This window comes from Siphateles boraxobius, unplaced genomic scaffold (genome assembly GCF_051911475.1).
Source record: "Siphateles boraxobius isolate OS27281-9 unplaced genomic scaffold, OSU_SipBor_1 48, whole genome shotgun sequence".
In the NCBI taxonomy this organism is placed as follows: Eukaryota; Metazoa; Chordata; class Actinopteri; order Cypriniformes; family Leuciscidae; genus Siphateles; species Siphateles boraxobius.
The window spans coordinates 13,300,818-13,321,285 of NW_027509119.1; the positions used below are offsets into that span (position 1 = coordinate 13,300,818).

The window sequence follows — 20,468 nt, forward strand, 5'->3', positions numbered from 1 at the left end:
AACGGTCGCATCCAGAAACACACGAGTGAAACGTCATCCTGAAAAGGACGCGATCTTCACTCGTGTTGCTCTTTCAGGAAGAAAGTACTCTCTCTATCGTGCTGAAGCACACAGGGACCCAACGCGGCAACACAGCGGGGAAACTGCAAGCCCGCTGTGTGCACTCAACCGTTTACCAGCTGTGAAAACAGCTTTTGAATTAACAGCATATAGACGCAGCCGGCAGACAGGAACCGCGCGGTCGCTGAAACGCCATCTCACCAACACAGAGAGATCCCCTCCCGAAACAGCAGACTCGTAGCAGTAAGAAAAATACAATCTTAAAGCTCACTCACTCAGAGAGGACACAATCGGTCGGCTCCGAAGCTAAAAGCATTGCGCAATGTTTACTTCCGCCTTTTATACCCGCGCTGGTAGGCGGGTCGCGGAATGCAAATCTTGCATGCCAATTTTCATTGGCTCGTTTTAATTCACTCGAAGGCAATTGGTCTCCCTAGCGTGATCCCAATTCGTCAGGGAACTCCCCCGACGACACGTCGGAGTTCCCAGGACGAAAGGGAACCACATTTGATTTTCTTTTTTTAATCAATGTAGAATGTGTAATTTAAAAGTAAAACTGTGTGTGTGTGTTTGTGTGATTTTGGTTGGGTGACAGTTGTAGGTTACAGTTTGACAAGAGAGTGTGGCAAAAGCACAATGTTGTGTTTTATTGCGAGTGTACACAAATATATGTAAACACTTTGCAGTTTGAATTATATGTTTACAAAGTATGTTTTTGTTTCCACTGTTCGATCGCCCCTTGCCTCTCTCTCTCTCTCTCTCTCTCTCTCTCTCTCTCTCAAACTCACACACACACAGTTCGATCGCGCCCGCGCCTCTCTCTCTCTCTCACACACACACACGCACACACAGTTCGATCGCGCCCGTGCCTCTCCCTCTCTCGCGCGCGTACACATACAGTTCAGGATTGCAATATTGACATCGCAGTCTGTAATATGCTGAGCGAATTTTATCGCTATTTAGAGTTTTATTTATTTTTATACCGTGTATTCTACGTGTAAATTCGCGCAACGAACCGTGACGCCCGTACCGATTCGGTTCAATACGAATACATGTAGCATTCCACCCCTACCTTGTATTAGGCTACATTACACTGTAGGTCCATATAGCTAATAATAGCCTATAAAATCAGAAAGATTATCACATACACACACCAGTTATGTTTAGACTACTTAATATAATAATCCTAATTGTATTTGTTATTTCCCCAGTTGTAACCTGGTTTCATTGCTGTGATATCTGAGAGGAATTGGATTTGCTTAGCTAATAATGATCGATCTCCTAACTGGCATTGTATTGTGTGTTGTAACGTAACGGCGACCACCAGTAACCGTTATTGATACAAACAATTTATATTTTTTATTAAGCTGTTCTTGTCTTTACAAAAATCAAAATTAGGCTAATCAAAGGGAAGAGTGCTCTTACAAATCACGAGGGAGTGATTTGACCGCTGATTTTGGCTAACGTAATAGACTCGCTGTTTTTGCTGATGCTGGATCGTCTTTAGCATGTACACTGCATTCATTAAAATGTAACTAAGTTAAACGTGTGTTTAACTACACCTGTGGAAACTCACTTCACCTTCAGAGGCTCTGGGGCAGCTCAGTCTCTCCAGTCGGGTTGCAGGGGCACCGCACCGCAGAAGACTCACAGTGTGTGTGAGAGCCAGACTGAGCGAACGCCGCTCTGGACGTCTCCTGTAATGTAATTTTCACTGTTTACCACCAGATGGAGACATTTCTCATGTTTTTATTAAATAACGGTGTTTGTGCCATACAGCATTGATCTAAATCAGTGAATTTCCAAGGAGATTCCACGTGTCAATTTTGTAAAAAATTAGTAGCCTAGTGGTCACAGATTATCTGACACGAAATGACTTAAATGTGGCAGTTTTAAAATAGGCTAATAAATAATCAGAAATAGATGTACTAAATGCATATTGATTAACTACTAAACTCGAGTAAAACAGAATGCAGCTGATGGCAGTGGAGGACAGTGGAAAGAATGACTGCGACTCACTGTAGCTCTTGTTCAGCAGATGGGAGGGACCGACATGCCTCTCTCCCTCCCTCCACCATCAGACTCCCGCATTTCAAACTTCAGACTGAGAAACACCGAAGCGACGGTTTAATTCGAGCAAAGGGATCGTTTGTGGATGTTCAAAAACAGAATTATGTAGTCAACCCAGACGGTCGCGTGAAGTGATGGTGAGTCTTTGAGGAATGTTTACATTTGACATTTATTAGCAATGTTTTATTTTTTTATTTTAAATAAATTTTTAAATGTTAAAATAATTTAAAATAATAAAAAACACGATTAATCTTAAAGAGGCTGTAACAGAAATGATGCGATAGCTGATACAAAGTTACAAAGTCGACCTGAATGTGGACTTTTAGAGGAACTTTTACTTCGGTGTACTGCAGTCGATGATTCGTCCATAATTTCATTCAATATGCTATAACATCTTCATTCATAGCTGTATTTAAAAAGAGTCGGTCTCTTTGTGTTTGAAATTACAGTAGGAATGTGTAATCCTTACAGAAGTACCACATTGCTGGTCAAAATGTCTCTGCTACTACAGTTTAATGTACAGAATGGGGTGGTCAAAATAAAATGACAAAAAGGTTCTGAAAGCTTCTCGCATTGAAGAGACAGTGCTGATAATAGTGCAATTAGGCTAGGTGGAAAGAAACCATGGATACTATGGTAAATAAGAATACAGTAGGAAAAACTGAAGGTGGGAATTCCCCCTCATCTCATCTGAACTTTTGTGGAAAATACTGCAGGACACACCAAACTCAGGACTTCTGGACTTTCTTTGTGAATGTGAATAGAATACAATAGAATTTGAGTGAAGTAAATCTTATATAATAGAGTAATTAAAACGAAACCGTTGAATACTGGTTTAGTTAAACCAATAAATAGAATTATTTTAAAAATGAATTAGAAAAGTAAAGTTAAACGAATTAGAAGAGTGAAGTTTAATGATTAGTACAGAGTATCTGAATATAATTGAATAAATCTGACTATAGTATAAAGTCTGACTATAAAGCAAATATAGTATAAGTGCATAGATCAATAAGAGAATGTGGAACTAATAGAATAGAACATCTGGATAAAATAAAATTAATGAATGTAACCAAATTGCTTAGTGAAATAAAAAAAATAGGAAATTTTTTATATGACTTTCACATAGTTTCATACGAATAGACAAGATTATTAGTGAAATAAAACATAAAGAGTAGTAGGCTACAAATAAAATAGTTAAATATAATAGAATTAAGGAAAGTTGAACCAATAGAATAGAGTAATTTGATAGCAGAACAGTTGAGAAAACTTATTAAGAGTAAAGTTCAACGAATGGAAGAAGTCTGGAGCGAAACAAAAATAATAGAATTGCTTAGCCGATTTACGTTTTCTCTTTTAGAAAAGCCTTTAAATTGTGAGTTTCAAATACGATTCATCAGGCTTTTGAGAATTGTTTAAGTACGTCTCAATCATCATTGCATTGCATTATATAAACAGAATTGCATACTTAAACAAATAAAAAGAATAGGAGTAAACGTAACAAACAGAATGGTATATTTTAAATATTGTAATTGGTTTCCATGACTTTCACACAGTGTGACTGTGAATGGCTCTGTGAGCTCATTACACACAGATTAATACGTGATAATAGTGTTAATCAGCTGTAATGAGATTATTGTGGTGTTCTGGACGTCCTGCATCAGTCCCAAACACTCACAGACGCTTGTTACTGTCCATCTGTTGGCATGTTTACAAATACAAACTGAGGCAGATGAGGGCGCGAAAGCTGATGTGACTTCAGCTGCTGCCAGTGTTGGGTGTGTGTGGGACAGGGTGGAGCAGTCTGGCTGGGATAGAGACAGAGAGAGGGAGACTGTTTTACTTTGAGAGAAATGAAAAGACGTGATGGTGGTTTGGGTGAAGTTGCATTTTCCACATAAGACCTCAAATCGAGGCAGATGATTCATTTTCAGTTGGGAGAGGTGAGAGTAAGTAAAAATACATCAATACACTCACAAACTCACACACTAATATAGCAGATGGTTTTATCCAAATTGATTTACAAATGAAGAACGACACAAGCAATTCATAGTGCACAATGTCCTAAGTTTAAAATATATAAATATAAATAATATTAGTACACAAGCTAGGGTAGCAGTGAAATGCACAACAAATAGGAGGACACACATGCACACAAATTTTATCTTATGCTTAAGCCACCCTTATAATGTCTGAATGTCAGTGCATTAGATAACAAAACTTCAAACTAAAGTGTCATTTACTTTAAAGACAGCACAGGCAGACCTTTCACAAAAAGGAGTTTGTTGCATTAGAAATGGTAACACATTGCCATGTAGAAAAAAAATAACTATTGTGCCTCTTTTTGGTGATAGTTAAAGTGATGAACTACACTTGCAAGGACACCTGTATGAACTTGAGGACAACTGATACATCTTCTAGAAATCAGCAAAACACCAGCTGATTCAAAGACAGCTTTGACCCTTACTTTGTTTTTATTATGCAATGACATTCAGACATTTTAGTGTCCAAGGCAGGCTTGAGTTTCAAAACTCTGTAGATACACGCATACACAATTTTAATTGGAAAGATCAGTTGTGCACCACAAAAAAAAAAAAAGTAAAGGCCAGTAATGGTTGAAATATATTCAGCACAAGTATGTGAATGCAGTTGTTTCTTAATTTACACGTGTTCCAGACTGGTAATGTTGCAACTGTAATTTTGCATATTGCACCAAAAGTACTCATTGCATTGCAAATACTGTGACTTTAGTTACATCACAGACTTGAACCATGATTTGCCATTTGCTAATTGGTTGTAGCATTTCAATGGACAGAAATTGGTGCGGTGCAGAAATTGGTGCGGTCATCAATATTTTGGTCTGTTTTTGTCAGATAGACGTGATTTTAAATGCATATATCTGTGTGAGTATATATGGAAATAAACACATATGAGCACATATACACTATGTTGAAAAGTTTGGGGACAGTCAGATTTTTTTAAAAATTAAATTAATACTTTTATTCAGCGAGGACATTAAAATGATCAAAATTGACTGTAAAGTCGTTTATAATTAGGCTTGGGTATCGAGTATCGAGTAGCCTATCGATTGGAACCGGGACTAGCTTTGCGATTTTCCCGGTATCGTTCAAAAGTTTAAATTTCGATTCCTAGTTTCGATTCACAGTCCGCCGACCGGAAGAAGAAACCGCTGAACTACCGCGTCTAGTTATACACGGGTTTCTTGTATACAAACAATACCGGATGCGCGCGCATCCAGGGGGCAAAAAACCGCTATCTGTTATGCCGAGTTCTGTAAAAGAACATTGTAATTAACGTAGATTTCGCATTGTTTGTAATTTCTTGTTGACTCAATAATAAACTGCAATTTCAGAGTTGGATCTGTTTGTTTGTGTTTCCTATTAATATAACATTATGTGAAACCTCCAACTGTTTACGAATCAAAATCCGGACATACTGATTCATGTATGAATTATCATGTTAGACTAAGTTAGTTATGTAATAGCCTCTATAGAGCCCGAATTTGCTTTTATATAAGTTAACCTTGTTTACGTTACTTTACGACCTGCAACATATCATGACTGCACACATATAACGTTACTTTACTGTAAATCAAAGATTTGACGTTGGATTATGTAGGAAGTAGTATAGCCTACCTCCGACCGTGGCGATTATATTAAAAAACTTACTCTCAGCAATGGTGAGATCTTGCCGGATCCCTACGCAATACCTGACGATCTTTGGATTGTGGATGACAAGAAGTGGCCAGCAATTGTATGGCCTGATATACATATATATATATATATATATATATATATATATATATATATATATATATATATATATTTGTCTAATTCAGACACCAAGTGTGTATACAAGGGAAATGATTAGAGCGTACAAATCCCTTGATGCATACAACTACGTGCTATGTGGTCATGTGCAGCTCGTCAAATACTTTGACGCTGCACCAGCTTTTTGCGTGTTGAGGTCAGATGTGCTCCCTAGTCAAAGGCAAGGCATTAAAGCCAAGCCTTATGATGCCTGGGTGTATGTCCATACGGGCCTTGGTTACATCCTAACGGCTAACTGCAAATGCTTGGCAGGGTACGTCTATCAAAATGTATCTGCCATCAGAAACCCTTTACTCCGGTACGAAGACTGCGGGTCTTTTGCCCCCTGGCTGCGTGCGCAAGCAGTGATGACGTCGCTGAGAAATCCATGTATACGCTTGAACACTTTGAATCCATTTGCGCGTCAAGAGCGAAATTGACGCACGTAAAAAAGGAGTATTCGCATCTATATAAACATAGACATTATAAACTAAAAAAAGTGGGCCTGTCTCCATTCGCGCCGCAGGATTTTTTTACGCGCATAACGCGTCTTTGCATTGAAATCACTCGCGCCATACGCTCTATTCGCGTCTGGTGTGAACGCAGCATCAAACCAAGGCATGGATATGTTCCAAAAGTGCTCTCGACGCCGTTCGGAGCACAGGTTATTAAGTTGGCTTGTGAAAGCCAACTTACTGAAGTCCTTTTTAAACTTATTATTATTCTCCTTCTTTTTCTTAACCAAAATTTTCTGACTCTAACTCCTCCTAGAATTTTAACTCTACAAACTCCAAACTCGGGTCAGACCTTCAGACTGTTCTGACTCGAGTTGCTATATCTTTTCAGACTGATTTGACTTTCAGTTTTCTTAAAAATTAATATTAAAAAAAAAATCGCATTGACTTTCATTGCAACAGTTCAAATTGAGCCAAGGCTACGGTGGCCCAGTAGTGTACAACACAAAAACTCAAATCTAAACTCCCTGAAGCCCTAGATTCAATTAAACAACCATTCTATATGTACTAATGAACTAATGATCTATCTATCTATCTATCTATCTATCTATCTATCTATCTGTCTGTCTAATAATATTTCTTTCTTTCTAACTAATCTTTTTTCTTTCTAAATAATCTATCTATCTTTCTTTCTTTCTAACTAATCTTTCTTTCTTTCTTTCTACTTAATCTATCTTTCTTTCTAACTAAGCTATCTTTCTTTCTCTTTCTTTCTTTCTAACTAATCTTTCTTTCTAACTAATTCATTTTTCTTTCTTTCTTTCTTTCTAACTAATCCATCTTTCTTTCTAACTAATCTATCTATCTTTCTTTCTAACTAATCTATCTATCTTTCTTTCTAACTAATCTTTATTTTTTTCTAACTAATCTTTCTTTCTTTTTAACTAATCTATGTATCTTTCTTTCTAACTAATCTTTCTTTATTTCTAATCAATCTATCTTTCTTTCTTTCTAACTAATCTATCTATCTTTCTAACTAATCCATCTTTCTTTCTAACTAATCTATCTATCTTTCTTTCTAACTAATATTTATTTTTTTCTAACAAATCCATCTTTCTTTCTAACTAATCTTTATTCCTTTCTAACTAATCTTTATTTCTTTCTAACTAATCTATCTATCTTTCTTTGTTTCTGACTAATCTATCTATCTTTCTTTCTAACTAATCTATCTATCTTTCTTTCTAACTAATCTATCTATCTTTCTTTCTAACTAATCTATCTATCTTTCTTTCTATCTAATCTATCTATCTTTCTTTTTTTCTTTCTTTCTAACTAATCTTTCTTTTTTCTAACAAATCAATCTTTCTTTCCAACTAATCTTTATTTCTTTCTAACTAATCTTTATTTCTTTCTAACTAATCTTTCTTTCTTTCTAACTAATCTATCTATCTTTCTTTCTTTCTAACTAATCTTTCTTTCTTTCTAACTAATCCATCTTTCTTTCTTTCTTTCTTTCTAACTAATCCATCTTTCTTTCTAACAAATCCATCTTTCTTTCTAACTAATCGTTCTTTCTTTCTAACTAATCCATATTTCTTTCTAACAAATCCATCTTTCTTTCTAACTAATCGTTCTTTCTAACTAATCTATCTATCTTTCTTTCTTTCTAACTAATCTTTCTTTCTTTCTAACCAATCTATCTTTATTTCTAACTAATCTATCTTTCTTTCTTTCTTTCTAACTAATCTATCTTTATTTCTAACTAATCTATCTATCTTTTTTTCTAACTAATCTATCTATCTTTCTTTCTTTCTAACTAATCTTTCTTTCTTTCTAACTAATCTTTCTTTCTTTCTAACTAATCTATCTTTCTTTCTAACTAATCTATCTTTCTTTCTTTGTAACTAATCTATCTTTCTTTCTTTCTTACTAATCTATCTATATTTCTTTCTAACTAATCTATCTATCTTTCTTTGTAACTAATCTATCTATCTTTCTTTCTATCTAATCTATCTATCTTTCTTTCTAACTAATCTATCTTTCTTTCTTTCTAACTAATCTATCTTTCTTTCTAACTAATCTATCTTTCTTTCTAACTAATCTTTCTTTTTTTCTAACAAATCAATCTTTCTTTCTAACTAATCTTTATTTCTTTCTAACTAATCTTTCTTTCTTTCTAACTAATCTATCTATCTTTCTTTGTTTCTAACTGTGGCGAACACCACCGGCCTCGCGCCATTCTCTCACGTCCCTCGGCCGTCCTGTTCGCCACACTAACTAATCTTTCTTTCTAACTAATCCATCTGTCTTTCTTTCTTTCTAACTAATCCATCTTTCTTTCTTTCTCTCTAACTAATCCATCTTTCTTTCTAACTAATCCATCTTTCTTTCTTTCTAACTAATCTTTCTTTCTTTCTAACTAATCTATCTTTCTTTCTAACTAATCTATCTTTCTTTCTTTCTAACTAATCTTTCTTTTATTGAAACCAATCTTTCTATCCATCTAACTAATCTTTATTTTCTTTCTAACGTATCGTTTTCTTTCTAACTATTCTTTCTTTCTAACTAATCCATCCATCAAACTTCAAACTATTTTAAACTTCTTCAAACTCTCTGGTCCGGCTTTCTCAAGCCAACTTAAAGTTTGTCTCTTCAAACTTTTTTTCTAGTTTCGCTGATTGCTCTCTCCTCGCCAGATGACGAAGGTTTTACAAGTTGTTTTTTATTGTTTATTTGCTATTCTGCACTAGGTTAGCCCATCAGTGGGAGCACGGTAACATGTTTAAGTACCTGCAGCACACTCATGTGTAAATGTGTTTTCATGAGGTTTTCAAAAATAAAGCTCTCTTGAGGACAGTGTACCCCTGTGAAAATATATTCATAATTTATAATATTTATATTCAAGTTCATAGATTTGATATTTATATTGTAGTTGAACACAACCCTGTGAGAAATTCATAGTAAAGTTCATAAAAAGTAAAAAGTTCATAGAATTAAAATTGATGGAGAAGGTTAGACTATTTCCTTCAGAAAGATCGTTGGTTAGCTAGCTCATTTAAAATATCCTAAACTTTTTTGACCCTGCCTCTTAAAAGACTCAGAATCGAGAATCGTTAGGAACCGGAATCGAAACAAGTAATCGAAATCGGAATCGTTCAAATTCAAACGATACCCAACCCTATTTATAATCTAACAAAAGATTTCTATTTCAAATAAATGCTTGTATTTCTAACTTTATCTATTCATCAGATAAACCTGATAAACATGTGTCACAACAAAAATATGAAGCAGCCCAACTGTTTTCAATATTGATAATAATCAGAAATGTTGAGCGGATTTCTAAAGGATCATGTGACATTGAAGACTGGTATAATGATGCTGAAAACTCAACTTTGTATAACATTTGGCAATATATTCACATAGAAAATAGGTATTTTAAATTGTAACAGTATTTCACAATATTCCTGTTTTTATTGTACTTTTGATCAAATAAATGCAATGTTGGTGAGCATAAGAGATTTCTTTAACAAAATAAAATTTGTACCAATCCGAAACTTTTGAACATTAGTGTATTTGAATGCAACTTTTTGCACAGATGTTTATAATATAACACATGAACATGGCCTAAATTAGGACCTCTTTCTGTATGAGATACGACTGCTAGTTACGTTTAAGTTCCTAATGTCTTCAATTAGAAACTGGTTGCAGACATCACTTACTTCATGATTTAAGACGAAAGAAACTGTTGGATCAGATGTGTCTGAGGGTTAAGTTCCTCTTAGAAAGAGGAATCGTTTTTACTGAATATTTTTCCATCTCCTTTCCTCGATTCACCCTCTCTTTTGTTCCCTCATTTGCCTGCATCTGGATTTTTATCATTTTGTTCTTCAGCAGTGTTTGTCTTTCACTATCTCTCTCTTTCTGTATCTCTCGCTCTCTACTGACTCTTCCAGTAGGATCTGCTGAGAAAGAGATGAATTTGAGTAGAACAATGACACACACATGCACGCATGATTTCAGGATTTTGATAAAACAGATCGCAAACCTTTCAGTTGCATTAATACTTCATTAAACTCACAATCAATGAGAGATTCACACAACAATTTTCAGAAACACTTGAACTAAGGAATGTTTAAAATAACAGATTTTCCAAAATTGACTAGTGGGTTTGTCTGAAAAATTAGTCTTAAGGATGTCCTGAATTGTCAGACACATTTCTTAGGGGGTGTCTGTCGACCCAGGATGTGTTTAAAAACAACTAGCAGAGCTTAAATGATGAATTTTTAGACCAAATCGTGCAGCAGTCCTACACAAAACCTTTACTCTCTGTTATGTCATTCCAAACCAAAAATAGTTACACGAAAAGAGTTTTCTTAGTATTTTATTTCGTTCCTTAAGTGATCAAGAACTAGGGCTGTTGAGCTGCAAACAAATACATTGCAAAAAATAATTTTCTTACTTAGTATTTTTGTCTTGTTTCCAGTCCAAATATCTAAAAATTCTTAAATCAAGATGCATTTACTATGGCATAAGATATTATCTAAGATATAAGATACTGTCTTGTCTTATTTCGAGCGGAAACAGGATTATTTTTCTTACCCCAAGATTCTGACCTATCTAGCTAACAGAAAGAGAATACTATTGTTTTTTCTTACTCTGGACAATATGATTAGCTAGATTTTGAACATGTATACTGCCTGACCTAAGTATGTGCATTCATTTGTTGTTATCCTCATGTGACATGTTCACCTTCCCCCAGTTTCATCCAAAAGAATCATTTTCCCCAGTTTCCCCCCCGGTTTGTCTTTAATTATGTTTCTCTTGCATTCTTTTTCATTTTACTTTCCTGCCATTTTCCTTCTCGGTTTGTTTTTCTTTCCTCACCCTCCCCACCACCCAAAACACGCTGGCCTTCCTGGCTGACTTTCCCTCTCTCTTTTCCATCATCTTTTGTTTATTTCAAGAGACTTCTGAGAGCATAATATGTGTTTGTGAAGACGCTTCGGCAAAATTGTTGTCAGATGATACTTAGAATTAGTTCCTTAGAGAAGGAGAGAGTGAAGAAATAAACGAGAGGAAAGTGTACAGGGTTGCTATGACGACAGAACAGTAGTAAAATAAACATCAATGTTCATGTGCGTGTACTTGTGTGCTTATTGGTTGTCCTGTGTTTCTCAGGATGGCTTCGAGCTTGTGTCAGTGTGCCTGTTTCATAAAACACAAGCAGAACAAATTTCTGTTCGTAAAATCATTCTTATGTAAAACGTCGCACTTAATGCAACGATTTATGTAAGAACGGAATTATGGACAGTTCAAACCAAATTTTTTCATGAATGAGACCCAAATCTTTTCCGTGCGTAAAGGCCACATAAATTGTAGCATAACATGTCTGTTACCCTCTCTGAAAACAACCACACGTAACAAAAACTATCAAATAGAAAACAGAGTATTTAAGACAAAATATTATATCATTATAATAATAGTTATAAAACTTATGACAGGAAATCCCTACATCCAGAGATAGCTGCATCAGAATAAAACGCAGATAGTGATTTCATTTTCTATAATTTATGCCTCATTCTGTGATATAAAGCCACGTCAGATCACAGAAAGAAGTTATTTCAAATACTGCATTTGACTGATGTTTTGAAGTGCGTTTGGAGTAAAAGCAAACATTCTACGCATATATTTATTTATTCATTTAAGAATTGCAGCCCTTGGGATTTCTTAATCGCACTAAGCCAAATCGCGATTTTGATTTAATTTCGGTTTAACTTTGGTTAATTTTGCAGCCGTAGATTAACCATACAAACAAGCACACAACAAACACTCACTTCACACAAGCAAAACTGTATAGCATGCGTGCTACTGTGGTACATTTATTAACAGAACAGATTGATTTTTTCATAGCACATGCAACATATAGGCCTATGTCGCACTGTACAGCCCTGGTGTATGTGTCAGTGTTGGGGAAGCTACTGTAGGTATGCCCAACTTCTGCGCTATTCTACGCTATTTTGTTGTATGAGTAGACTTTAAGACCTTAAGTCTTCCACCTGAGATGACACTATCTTTCTTTATAAGTTTTTACTGTCTTTACTATCTTTAAAAGTTCTATGCTTTATGGCAGAGATCATAGTGTAAGTTCACAGTTTACAGTTGGGCAGCCTATATTATTTGGGACACAAGACATACAGTTTCTGAATTCATTTCTCTTGTTGAAAAAAGGTCATGATGACCATTTGGACCATTAGATGCTCTCTGGAACACAAAACAGGAAGTTGTGTTTTTGAGGAGGAAGAGCAGAACAAGCTGTCGGTTGTGATGACTAACATGTGAATCGCTTCGTCAGCTTCTGTTTATATAATCTCTGTTTCAGGGTTCAGAGGCGGTAGAGGACTGTGTGCAGGGGGCACTATCCTCTCTCTATCCTCCGTTTGAAAGCACAGCTCCTCCTCTCCTCTCTCAGGTAAAACCATCAATCTCTACTTTCTCACTTTATTATATGACTTATTTGGGCTGTTGGTTTTCCTGAAGCTGACAAACAAAAATCCCCAATATCATATCTTTCATTGACAGTTTCTGACAATTCATTTTCAAGTAATGTCGACCAAACTCAGCACTGTCCTTTCTTATGGTTTACCATGTAGTGAATACCCAAACATCCCAAAAAAAAGTAGACTTTTACTTTATTGATATCGATTCAACATCATTAACACCCTAGCAACTGCCTAGCAACAACATTTACCAGTGCAACCAAACCTAAAATCTCCTCAAACTCCCCAAGTTTGCAAACTACCCGAGATTCGTAACCAAGTTCAAACTCTGAATTTGTTCTCATTGCTTGTTAAAACTACATTTATTTATTTCAGGTTTATTTAACAGGGACAATGCACTCTAATAATACATAAATAAATGTATAGTGTTCCAGAATTAGCCAAAAGGCTATTTTACATCTGCTGTCTCTGGACAGATCTGTCACACCTGTCCTGCCTGTACGTCTTCATAAAGCCAACATTCATTTTGTCTTGACATTTTTTTTACTAATTTTAGTTTCCAGTCATACAATTGTTCTAAAATGACAGCGTATGTTTGTTTGTGTCATGTAGGTGTTCTCCGTACTTGAGTCCACTTATCAGCATGACAGCTTGAGATATCTGCTGGATTTCTTCATTCCTGCCAAGCATCTTCTGCATAGATTACAGCAGCATGCATGTGTAAGTGTTCTGCTAAGGCAAGCATCACTATTACTTAGGGGTGCTCCGATCAGGATTTTTGGGCCCGATCACCGATCCCCGATTACTGGAAGCTGTATCACCCGATATGATCACCGATTGCTGGGTCTATTTGAAGCCTTCTATTTATCATGTAACATTATTTATTAAACTATATTTAACAAATATGTACACTAAGTATTACAATTAAGAGAAGACAACGTATCATGAATTGACACCTGTGTATTTATTTGCAAGCAACATGTCCAGCATACTGTATTAACTTTGCAGCCTGTGCTTGGTTATTGGGAACAGCTTAGGGCTTGACAAGTACAACTTTCCTGTAGAATATAAAATAAAATAAGATAAAAGACAGAACATCTGAGTCTTTAAATTTAGCTTTAGACTACTTTAAACTAAAAACTGCAACAAAAAAATGCTATAGCCTAAATAATGTTTTGAGTCAGTCAGCCATCAGTTTTTCTAAAACACTTAAAGGACCACAGGTAGTAAATTGCACAGCAACAAAAAATACAAATAACTAACAACTTCCATATCTGTATATATCTATAACTTTTCTTTTTTCTGGGATGCTTAGTCAGATTTTGTGGACATTTAGAGAGGGAGAGTGAGGTAGAGAAAGAGAGAGTGGGGATAGAGATTATTAGAATCATTTCTCTCCCAAAGCTTACTTCATAAGCATCAATATTTTGGTGATTTTTTTTTTTTTGCAAGAACCCTTGCAAAATTATTTTAAACAGATTAAGAAAGCCACCACTACTGGTCACATCTATGGTTAGATTGATTTGTTTAGATCCAGTGAAGTCGTGTCCAACCACTTTTTCTAAGGATCGATATTGTCCCCCACCAATTTTTGCAACATTGAGGCATGGATGTACCTAATACAAATAAATAAAACATCTCCAGTTAACTAGCTGAGCATTCATTTAGTTCGCTATTAATTAAGAAATCTAGAGCTAAAATGTTTTTTTTCTTTTTTTTACTCAAGCTGATCGCTCGTTGCCGCTGCTATCAGTGTCATGGATACAGTGTTCTCTGTGTCTTCACTCGGACGCGCGCTTCAATCTATCGCCGTTGCGAACTCTATTCATTCCGGTGAAATCACAAAATAAAATGCACACAAATGTGTCCCTGCTTGATATAGACTGTAACCACTGATGAACATATTCAGTTTTGATGAGAGAAAAAAAAACTGTACGAGTGCTGATTAGAACCCGTAACCTTTGACACGCTTGGCAAAAGATCTACCACTAGACCATTTAAGAACTCAAACGTAGTTTGCGGATCGATGGACTTATTTACGGGTTGAGCAGAGATGCTGCACAGTTTGACAAGCGGGCAGCGGCATTGTACATACATTGCAGATTGATTGCTAATGAATTGTCTTTTTCACACACCTTGTAGAATTGCCAGACCGGTGAAGCTATTTTTACCAGGGCATAAAACATTGTCTCGTGAGTTTTGCGTCATCTGATCGGCTTTTCTGGATCGGCCTTTACAGAGACCACCGATCACACATCCCAAAGCAATTATCGGCCGATTATGATCAGCGACCGATCAATCGAAGCACCCTTACTATTACTCCTATTGACCATACTTAGAGATTTGTTTAAATCACTGTATTAAACTTCAGTTTGTTAAAGAAAGGTGCACTATTTTATTTTTTAAGGGATCAAACCAAGATCTTTTTGCCTGGTGGATATTAAAAATCCCATAGACCTAGTCTACGTTCAGACTGCAGGTAAATGTGGGCGAAATCCGATTTTTTTGCTCGCATGTGAATCTGTTTTTTTCATGACAGTGTGAACGGCACAAACCACATGGAATCAGATGTTTTCAATACTGAATTGGGGCCACTCAGTTCAGATGTTTTGCAATGTGACCTCAGTCTGAACAGCAAATCGGAATTCATCTGACTTTTATGTCACTCTAGAGCAACATTCATCACATTTCTGCGCTCATGGGAGTCACTTCAAAGATTTTACATACATGAAGTAATCAAGATACTTGCGAAAGGTAGTCAGTGGAAGGATAGTGATGTTTCAGAACTTATAAGTATTACAGTGACCGCTCTATAGACAAGCAAAACATGAGGGCTTGTATCATACATGTTTAAAAACTTGCATCCTCGCCTTTGTTTTTTATATTGCTTGCGGGTAAATTGGTAAATTCACATTTAAAACAACAATGTGAACAGCTATACAAGAAAATGTATCGAAACAATAAAATCGAACTGAGCGCTCATAGTGTGAACGTAGCCTAAGATTGAATGAGGGACCTGAACCATATCAAGAGACCAGAATATCAGATGTGCTTTTTTTGGCTTGAGACAATAAGCAAATTCCTACCAACCCCCACAAAACTCTACCAAACACCCAAACACCTTAGAAACCACTTCAAAAAAGGTAAAAATCTACTGATCAATTGCAATACCACACTTACTACCATATTCACTAATATCACTTAGTACTTTTCCCTTACGCACACATGGTAATTATTTATATGCAGTAAAACAGAAACAAACTAAATGTTAACTATGAAACTCTCACACTTACATAAATACAAGACACACATGCATTCTCAGCCGACTCTGTTTTCATTGTCGCTATGAGAAGCTGCCAGGGACAAGAGCCTCAGTCTGAGTCATGACGGTAATTCTTACCATATGTGTGTGTGTGAGAAAGAGAGACTAGAGCCTGAGAAAGGCTGGAGGAGTGTTTGGTTGAGAAATGGGGGAGGGATAAACAGACCAAACACTGGGGCACATTGAGAAAAAGGGTAGGAAGGGAATATCAGAGTAAGAAAATTGTGGGCTGTTCACCGAAAGAAAAAGGAATACAACTTCACAATCATTCTTTAGATGGGTTGAATATATGACTATAAAATTACTGTATATGACAGACCATAAAGCAGAGGGTGGGGTTTAATAGGAAGGGGAGGATTATAGGAGGTGAGGGGCATGGATTCCTCAACATAATTTAATCATGATCCTGTGAGTGATCACAGATCAGGAGGTATTCATGTCATGGGATAATCGGCTCTATAGCCTGAAGAGAAAGCATTTGAATCTGTGTTTAGATTTTCAGTTGTGTGGTAATATATTACAGAATTTAATATTTAAAGATGCAGACAAAATATTGAGGTAATGAGCAATGTTGCACTAGCCAAGAAGATCCATGTGCAGTTATCAGCAGCAGCCTCATGGCAATTAAGGGTTAGATGCCCTAGATAGCAATGCCTGTAATAACATTTCATTGGTCTAAAATCCTGCTTCACAAGACTATATATTTACAGTTTTTTTCAATCGCTAACAAGCGCTTACCCATACTTCAGATACTTTTTCTAAACTCTTAAGACAGACTCACACCTACAAAACACAATTGGCCAAATGGATAGTTTTCTTCTCAAAAACACATTTTGTTAAATATATACTAACTCTTCATTTCAAAATAGAACACATCTTTCTCTGCACACACTAACTTTACCAAAACACTGGAAATCTGACTCAGATTGAAATTATTCTGTCAAAGAATAACACTTGTTTTCACTTCACAAGGTACATGCAGTCAATCAAAGTACAACCGGTTTCAAAATACTGGCTATTGTTGACATTACAAAAACTTCATAGACTTTTGTGTTTCAGTTTTACAGGTATTTGCATGCAAAACATGCAATCCACCGTTTTTACACTAAATGTCTTGGTTGGGAACTGTATGTCCACATGTACTGTAATGTTCACATTCAAAAGCATTCCAGTAAAAAGCAAATCATTTTTTTTTTCCTTTACTGTTTACCAGCCTCTCTTAGTGAAAGACCGTGGTTGATTACATGGTCGATGATAGTGGCAATTTCATCACTGACTACTGTTCTTGCAGCTCTTGGAATGCCACCACCACTCATTCTTACACCTCTTCCTTGCCCTCTCCTTGGGCCTGCTCTTCTCCCTGGCCCTGCACCTCTCACTGCACCTCTCACTTCATCTCTCACTGCAGCTCTCACTGCATCTCTCACTGCACCTCTCACTGCCTCTCTTACTGCACCTCTCACTGCACCTGCACCTCTCACTGCACCTGCACCTCTCACTGCACCTGCACCTCTCACTGCACCTGCACCTCTCACTGCACCTGCACTTCTCACTGCACCTGCACCTCTCACTGCATCTCTCACTGCACCTCTCACTGCACCTGCACCTCTCACTGCACCTGCACTTCTCACTGCACCTGCATCTCTCACTGCATCTTTCACTGGGCCTGCTCTTCTCCCTGGGCCCCTTGCTCTTACTCTTTCTCGTCCAGACATTACAGTGTTTGTCTTTTTCTGTTTCTGTGTCCAAAAACATAACTCCTCAAAGTCCTCCGTTTACTGTGTAAGTGTCAATGTAATAGAAAAAAATAACCCCTGCTACTGAGTCTAAGCCAGACTGGAATCAGCTATGGTTGGCCCAATTTACCCAACATAAATCAGCTACGGTGTGTCAATTATTCAATTGTTTGTTTATAATCAGCTGAGATATATTGTTTTTGAACTGATATAATTGCAGAAGCAGATGTTTTTATACTGTATCTAAGGTTTGGATTATTGTTTTTGCTATTGTGGGATGGTGTGTGTTAACAGCTGTAAATACTACAAAAACAATCCATAATTTTGTTGGGAGGTATAGCTTGTCTGTTAAGAAAATGTAAGCATTGTGGAAATGTGTTCACTGACTGCATATTGTGTGAAAACGACATGAAATGTGTGAATGGTATGGCCACAAAAGACCGATGCTGTGCTAATTGTGTTTAGAGTTTTGAAAATGTGACAACTGGTTGGACAAACGCTTGTTAGCGACTGAAAAAAACTGTAAACATCAAGGGCCAGATTTACTAACAGCTTGCTCCAGTGCAAACCCTCATTTGGCGTTAAAAAACAACTTTCAGGATTTACTAAAGACACGCAGAGAAAAGACAAGTCACCTTTATTTATATAGCGCTTTACAGTGATAACAGGAAAATAATGCAACAAAGTTTGTGTCTGCTGTACAGCAGATCTAGAAGAAAAAAGTGTCATTTTCCTTTACGTTCAGAGATGGTTCATTTTTGTTGTAAAAAAAGGTATTAATTTAGTTCATTTATATATGTAGCCGCACTGGAGAAAACAGTGATATCATCGTCCAGCTCAGTTCAGTTCTCATATAATGGTGCCAATGCAGGCAGATCAATATTATTGTTGAATATTAACTGTCCCCAACTAAGCAAGAAAAATGCCAAAGGCGTCAGTGGCAAGGAACCAAAACTCCATTAGGTGACTGAATGGAGAAAAGAAAAAAAAACCTTGGGAGAAACCAGGCTCAGTCAGGGGGCTAGTTCTCCTCTGGCCAACGAACGGACAGTGTATGATTATGATTCAGGCAGCATTACAGGTCAGAAGTCAGATTGGATCGGAACATTCAGAATATTCTAGGCACAGTGATTTTTGTGACTGAACTGATTGCAAATGCTTTTGTAGAAGTTTCCCTTTCAGATGCAAAATTTATGGGAGGAGAGTATTTAAATGAACCACGCAAGGTGATTTTCTAAGGTTTGTGCTCGTCAATTTACTGGTATTTGCGTCATTATTTACCACCCAAAATAAGCATGTCTTAAAGGAGAACTCCGGGCAATTTTTAAGTTAATCTTGATCGTTAGACCTTTGTGAGTACTGACTATAGAAAAAAAAAACGAACCGGATTGGTGCTTGCTACGCGGAGCTGCGACCGCGAATGCCCAGAGCTCCCACCCAGCTAAAACGGCAGTTATGGGGGCATGGACATAAAGAGCGTTTTTGAGCCTCTTAACAGACACAAAATGCAATTAAAATGTCTGTCCAACATGAACAGGGACCCTACATGTTAACAAGATGCGTTTAGCAACTTAGCCATTGTTTCAACTCACCTAAATAGTCTTTTAGATGGAAAGCTGTAGTCTCGCGCTGCAGTCCCGTGCTGTAGCCGGAAAAGGTAAACAATGTCCAGGTGGGAGGAGCGTTGATCATGTGCGACGAGTTAAGATCAGAGTTGCTTACAAGTGAAGAAGAAATGGTTCGTGTTTTTGCCTTTCCGAATTGTGGCAACAGAATGCGAAAATATAAGAGCTTAAATTTTCATCGTCTTCCTTTTCATGACCTCGAGATTCTGCAGTTGTGGCTAGTTGTACTTCAACTTGATGTGCAAACTCCCGTAGAAGTACTACGCTCTAAAGATTACCGCATTTGCAGCAAACACTTTGACAAGGATGACTACGCAACACAGCGGGGCCGTTTGAAGAAAAATGCCATTCCATGTACGAAGACGGGTGCAACCACTGTGGAGGTATGTAACATTTATTTATCCTTCCATTTGGGCACACACGGCATGAGGAGAGATGTGCATGAATGTTTTTGTAGTCTTATTTACAAAGCTTTAATTATTTCACTAGCTTCTTCTACTTGAATTGTAATTGTATTGTAATTGTATTCGCTGCAAATGCAGTAATCTTTAGCGCGTAGTACTTCTATGGGAGTTTGCACATCAAGTTGAAGTACAACTAGCCACAACTGCAGAATCTCGAGGTCATGAAAAGGAAGACGATGAAAATTTAAGCTCTTATATTTTCGCATTCTGTTGCCACAATTCGGAAAGGCACAAACACGAACCATTTCTTCTTCACTTGTAAGCAACTCTGATCTTAACTCGTCGCACATGATCAACGCTCCTCCCACCTGGACATTGTTTACCTTTTCCGGCTACAGCACGGGACTGCAGCGCGAGACTACAGCTTGCCGTCTAAAAGACTATTTAGGTGAGTTGAAACAATGGCTAAGTT

General features: G+C 36.8%; 1 protein-coding gene across 1 annotated transcript in view; it reads left to right on the forward strand.

Moving 5' to 3' along the window:
- The first annotated feature begins 2,149 nt into the window (after nucleotides 1-2,149).
- The window catches only part of arhgef40 (Rho guanine nucleotide exchange factor (GEF) 40), a 97,272-nt gene continuing 78,953 nt past the window's right edge, over nucleotides 2,150-20,468 (forward strand). Inside the window, exons 1-3 of the mRNA XM_077202061.1 lie at nucleotides 2,150-2,267; nucleotides 12,792-12,881; nucleotides 13,522-13,629. Of these exons, the coding sequence (XP_077058176.1) occupies nucleotides 2,265-2,267; nucleotides 12,792-12,881; nucleotides 13,522-13,629 (201 nt within the window). The 5' untranslated portion in view covers nucleotides 2,150-2,264. The remainder of the gene's footprint in view (nucleotides 2,268-12,791; nucleotides 12,882-13,521; nucleotides 13,630-20,468) is intronic.